The sequence below is a fragment of the Octopus bimaculoides genome, chromosome 6, assembly GCF_001194135.2.
Source record: "Octopus bimaculoides isolate UCB-OBI-ISO-001 chromosome 6, ASM119413v2, whole genome shotgun sequence".
NCBI lineage: Eukaryota > Metazoa > Mollusca > Cephalopoda > Octopoda > Octopodidae > Octopus > Octopus bimaculoides.
In genome coordinates this window covers 91,234,985-91,240,370 of record NC_068986.1, presented here as the reverse complement: position 1 = coordinate 91,240,370, position 5,386 = coordinate 91,234,985, and the positions used below count along the sequence as shown (strand labels likewise).

At 39.3% G+C, this 5,386-nt stretch overlaps 1 protein-coding gene across 4 annotated transcripts in view; it reads left to right on the top strand.

Annotated features, from left to right (window-relative positions):
- The first annotated feature begins 30 nt into the window (after window positions 1-30).
- LOC106869802 (uncharacterized) overlaps window positions 31-5,386 on the top strand; it is a 19,192-nt gene continuing 13,836 nt past the window's right edge. For 2 of the 4 annotated variants that reach the window (XM_052968967.1, XM_052968965.1), the window contains exons 1-2: window positions 31-780; window positions 1,219-1,311. In XM_052968967.1, the coding sequence (XP_052824927.1) occupies window positions 1,278-1,311 (34 nt within the window). In that variant the 5' untranslated portion in view covers window positions 31-780; window positions 1,219-1,277. The remainder of the gene's footprint in view (window positions 781-1,218; window positions 1,312-5,386) is intronic. The other 2 variants (XM_052968968.1, XM_052968966.1) reach the window with 1 other exon arrangement.

Here is a 5,386-nt window from a genome sequence, read left to right as displayed (position 1 = left end):
GATTGCAAAAAGCATCGTGTTTATTGACTATTTTCAAAGGCTCTCACCATCAATGGAGAGTGCTGTACTGTGCCACCTTTCTAAGGCAGTTGCGAAAGGCTATCAAGGCCAAACGCAAGGAAAACTGTCGAGTATGTTGTTCTTTCATCGAAACAAATACTCCAGTGCACAAGTAATTGGTTTCGATGGCTGCTGTGTGTGATTGGCTTTGGACTGTATATATGTGTGTGTGTCTGTTTGTGTATAAGGCTGTGTAAGGTGTGTATCTCTACCACTGTGCGTGTGTGTGTGTGTATATGTGCGTTCGTCTATATGTGTGTGTGAGGGCGCGCATGTATGTTTGTCATGTGTGTGGGCGGTATATATGTAAGGTGTGTATGTATGTATATCATCATCTTCATCATCATCATTACTAATTTAATGAATTAATGAGAATTCGAACATGGTGGTAAATTTAACTTGAGAATGATCTCCAGAATGAAGAGACGGTAGAGAAGAATAGGCAAAGTAGACAGGGAAGAAGGGTACGGAAGATGGAGGTGGAAGCGAAAGAGAGGCAATGATAGAAGTAGTAGGAGGGTGAGTGTAAGATGGAAATGCAAACGAAAAGTGAGAGAAAGAGGGGGAGAGAGAAAGAAAGATATAAAGAGAGTAGCGGACAGAGAGAGAGAAGAGGATTGACAGAAATGACAAAGTGAAGAAGAATAAGTTGAAAAGAGACTAAATAAAGATAGACAGAGGAAAGAAAAGAAAAAAATCGTTGAGTGAATATTGCAAAAGGTAAGCGGCAATCTTTTGTTTGCATTAAAGCTAATTTTATGTGTATAAAAGGTCGGACACCAGTTTTTTTATGTTGGTCGTTGAAATGTGAGATATACTATATCTTTATTTATAATGTTTTCATTCGTAAGTTATAACGAATATTATTGTTTATTAATTAAACGCTATAATGATAATTTCGTTACTTATAACTTAATTATAAGTATTTATAGGTGGAAGGGAAGAAATATAAAAGTTGCTAGAAACAACAGCCAAATCTCCCTTAAATCACACAAAGTAAACGGAATTAAAAGAATCTAATTACTGCACTGGAAAGTTCACATCGAGAAAATTCCAGGTACTACTAAAGCAGCACGGTCCCAAACGCGCAGAAACACAACTAGATATAGAAATTGTCACATGACTAAACTGCTTATGCAAATTGTTAACTTTTCACAGCTGATACCGTGACAGCGTCAAGAAAAGATATCTATATTAACCAAGTCATCTTAGTATACATGATGAAAGCCATGCAAGTGAATATTATAGAAGGTAAGTGACAATCTTTGGTTTGCATTAAAGCTTTTATTTTTCTTGAACATGTAAGAAAAGGGAAAAAAATTTCCGGAGTCTGCTTTAAAAGTCAATATAAGTCCTCGTAACTTTTTTTATTTTATGGAATTTTCAGAAAGTTATGTCGAATTTTTGTTTTACACACGTGAATTCATACGATTATGAACAAGAAAATATTTTGGTAAATTTTTAACCCGTAATCCTATAATTCTTTTTCTTACGGAAAATAACAGAACAGTAATATATGTGAGAGTGACAAAGAAACGAGGCAAGGCGTCAGGTGGTGGTGCTAAAAAATACCCAAAAAAACTCCAGCTAGCTAGGCCTTAAATCACACACAAAATTTTCCTTTTTTCATAATCGTATGAATTCCTTCAAAGTAATTCGGAAAGAAAGCCAACTCAGACTTTTACATCGCGTGATTCCAGTTTTCTGGACAGTTGTCATCACGGTTGTTTTGTCATTGTCAATTCATTTGTACATTGCATGCATGTATCTCACAAGTGTACATTCATTTCTTTGATTTTTTTTTTGTGTGTGTTTGTGCCACATCTTGTGGGTGGTTTTGGTAGCCATCTTGCCTCAGGTGTCCCTCCAAATTTTCTATTTTCGTGCTTTCGGCACTCGCGCGGGGGAGCCATGTAGTAACGCCTTAATAGCAGACATTCCGGAAAGCTTATCCACGCATGCGCAGGGACTAGTTCCGGAAGGGATACAGGAAGAGTCCCGTGCGCATGCGTGGTCATTCGATATTCAAGCTTTGCGCCCTTAATCATTCTCTTTTCTCGCCGGCCGGCGAAGAACCCAGACGTACAAGCAGTCTCTCTCCAACATTCCAACTCTGGAGACAGCTCTTTCCAACATTCCAACTCTGGAGCTAGACAAATAACCACCAACATCATTGACGGCGTCTCAGCAACCAAATGGGCGAAGTGCTGCCTATTTCCTCTGTAAATAAATATTGTTGTGTTGATAGTTCAGAATCTGCATTCCGTTGTTTCTTCAAGAAATTTAATGTACGGAAGCGGGTATACACCTAATGGCGTATAACCACTTTCCTACATATCTATATATGTTTATATATGTATATACATAAATAGAGATATTAATATTTCTAAGTCTCTCTAAAGGAGAATACAGCAGCGGTACTGGATATTAATAATTATCGTTGAGAGCCAAAGCAGGATATGAGCATGTGGAAGTCCCTTTTTTGCCATTCGATTGTGTACATGTCACACTGTATGGGTCCGAAGATTTGCCCTATTTTGATGAGGTCCATGAGAGTAATTAATTTCAGATGGAAAACTCGGGCGAGGATGTCATGCCTGTCTTTAGGCTTTTGACCGAAGAAGAGTTCGGCCTGAATCTCCTTCCGCTTGGGATTGCATGTGAAAGTGATGAATAAGTCAGGCCTGCCGTAATGGCGGACAAAGGTCATTGCATCCTGTGTTCTTTCATGCATATATCGGGAACTTCCAGTGAATGTGGAAGGCAAGATGCAAAGTCTTCCTATGCTTGTTGGAGCAGCATCATTGTTGATAGCATCTCGGAGATGGATGTAGCTGTCAGAGCGCAATTTTTGTTGATGTGATCTGATGAAACACAATCTCTCTGATTCCATTTTTGCACACATATCAACTGCAAATTGATGAAACAGATCTTGAGACTGGTGGAGGTGATTACAGGAGTAGTTTCGCGTCATAAATCGGAATAAGTAGAAGTCCATGCAGGATACTTGCTAGTTCAGATATTCATGACGATTTTGTGGATGTTGCTGTTGTATAACGATGTGGTAGCCATCCTCACCGTAAACAAACAGAAGTGGATACTGAAGTGTGTCGTATGATCTGTGTGTTTCGGTAATTCGTTGGAGGGTGGTGTCACGTCGCCTAAGGACAATGTCTCTGGGATTGTGCTGTTCACCGTGAAGGAGTACAGCTATTTCATTGCATGTGGGTGCATTGTAACGGCCTGCATGTTCTGTAGATGGTCTTTTATGAGCATCTATGACAACATTGAAATTAGAAGAAGCTTCTGTTTACAAGGCATACTTGAAGCTGCATACGTAGCTGTTTGTCTGGTGCAGCAGGTCTTGCAGTTGCATTATCAATTGAAATTTAGTGCCATTGGAAATGGAGTTTCGTCGGGTGGCTTGTTCATGTAAATTACCTACAAAGTACAGTTGAAGGAATTGAGGATCTTGATTTTCAGCAGGTTCGAGCGATCCTGCCCTATGGTAAACCTGTCCCTGCACTTTGAAAGTTGGCATAAACCCATCTTCTTGAACAACATTAGCGCCGAAGGATGTCATTTGGAATGCACAATTGTACTTGCGGATGTTATTTAGGAAATGTTTCGACTCTGTATTTGTGCCATCGTAGAGTGACTTTAACAGCTGTGGTGGATCCTGTAGCAGAGTGAGGTTAACTTTTCCATTAGCGCAACACATAGCAGGAGTTTCTCTGGACCACTTATTAACATTGCAGAAAGAGCAAGTGATGGACATATCTCCAATGTTTATATCTGGGTGGCCATCATATTGAATGTTAGGGTTGTAGCTGAAAGCCTTTAATAACCATCGTGAGTTGCATGGCGTTGAAAATCCTCGTCTATGAGCTCTTTGTTGAATGGAACTCTGCAGCATAATATATGTTTGTTGTAATGTCTGGGAGGCTCGCACAGCATTCCTGAGCAGTCATGTAGCAGGTTTTTTTTTTTCTTCTCTGCAGCACATGCAGCAGCAGTTGAGGCAGCAACAGCAGTTCGTCGAATTTGACGCTGGTGTTCAGTCTCTGCAGCCCGTGCGGCAGCAGTTGAGGCAGGATCAGCAGTTCGTCGTACTTTACGCTGGTGTTCAGTCTCTGCAGCTCGTGCAGCAGCAGTTGAGGCAGCATTAGCAGTTCGTCAAAGTGTACGCTGGTGATCTGTTTGGAGTGCTCTTGAAGTGGCTGTACGTTCAGCATTTTGTGATCGTCTAATGTCAGTTTCCAACGACGATTCATTTGCCCTTCTTGCTGATGATGTTGCACCTTTCGCAGTTTTGCGTCCAATTGAAGAAGTCTTTCTTCGGGGCATGATCTAAAATAAGCATGATGAAATGCAGTGAGTACACTGTGAAGTATGAAATATTAATGGAATGGTTATTATGTAAGTGTAGATAAGTTGCAAACTTGCAAATGCTGCGGTAATAATGAAGTGGTATTAGAACGGTAAATGTGTCAAATAAAATGATGTTAGTGTTATGACATGAAACTGGAAACAGTTGTGAAAGGTATGGCGAGAGAAATGGTAATAGCAAAGGAGAAAGTGTTAATGAAATGCGTTGGGAAAGTTATCGTTTGTGTGGACATGAATTCTGGGTATTGTTTGTGAAGGCATGTCTGGTCTGCCATTTAGATTGGATAGGGAAAGGGTTCATAAGTAAGGCATGTGTAAAATTTGAATGAAATTGGTTGTGTAGTTCTCGAGTGTTAGGGATTCACACAAAGAGACAGACACATTCTCGTTACATTTGTGCCGATATATATATGCATGTATGTATGTATATATGTATGTATGCCTCTGTATATGTGAGAGTATAGTTTCAATGTAAAAGTACAACTGTATTCGTGTTTGCTTAGGAAAAATGAGTAAAGTGTGGGTGTGAAGTCCCCATGAAAGGGTATTTGTAACTTCTAAGAAATTGAAATGTTATAAATATTACTTTATTTGCGTGTAATATGTATGGTTAACATTTCATCAACATGAAAAATATATGAATTTTCATGGGGGTTATGGCCTTTAAGCATAGAATATAATTTACAAATTTCATAATGATCCATTCAGTACTTTTGACGTATTTTTGGATAATAAAAAATGACTAAAATTTTGGAGTAAATTTTTTCTGCCCAAGTGGTGCTGCCCGTACACTGGGAAGGTGAGAGGTGAAGTGGATGACAATAGATTTCGCTTGAGAAGGTATTATCTGTTTAATATCTGTTACCATGTTCCATTGCCCCGTATTGATAAGTAAGTTGTATTTCACTGTGGTGGTAGAGAAATGAGAATGAGATGT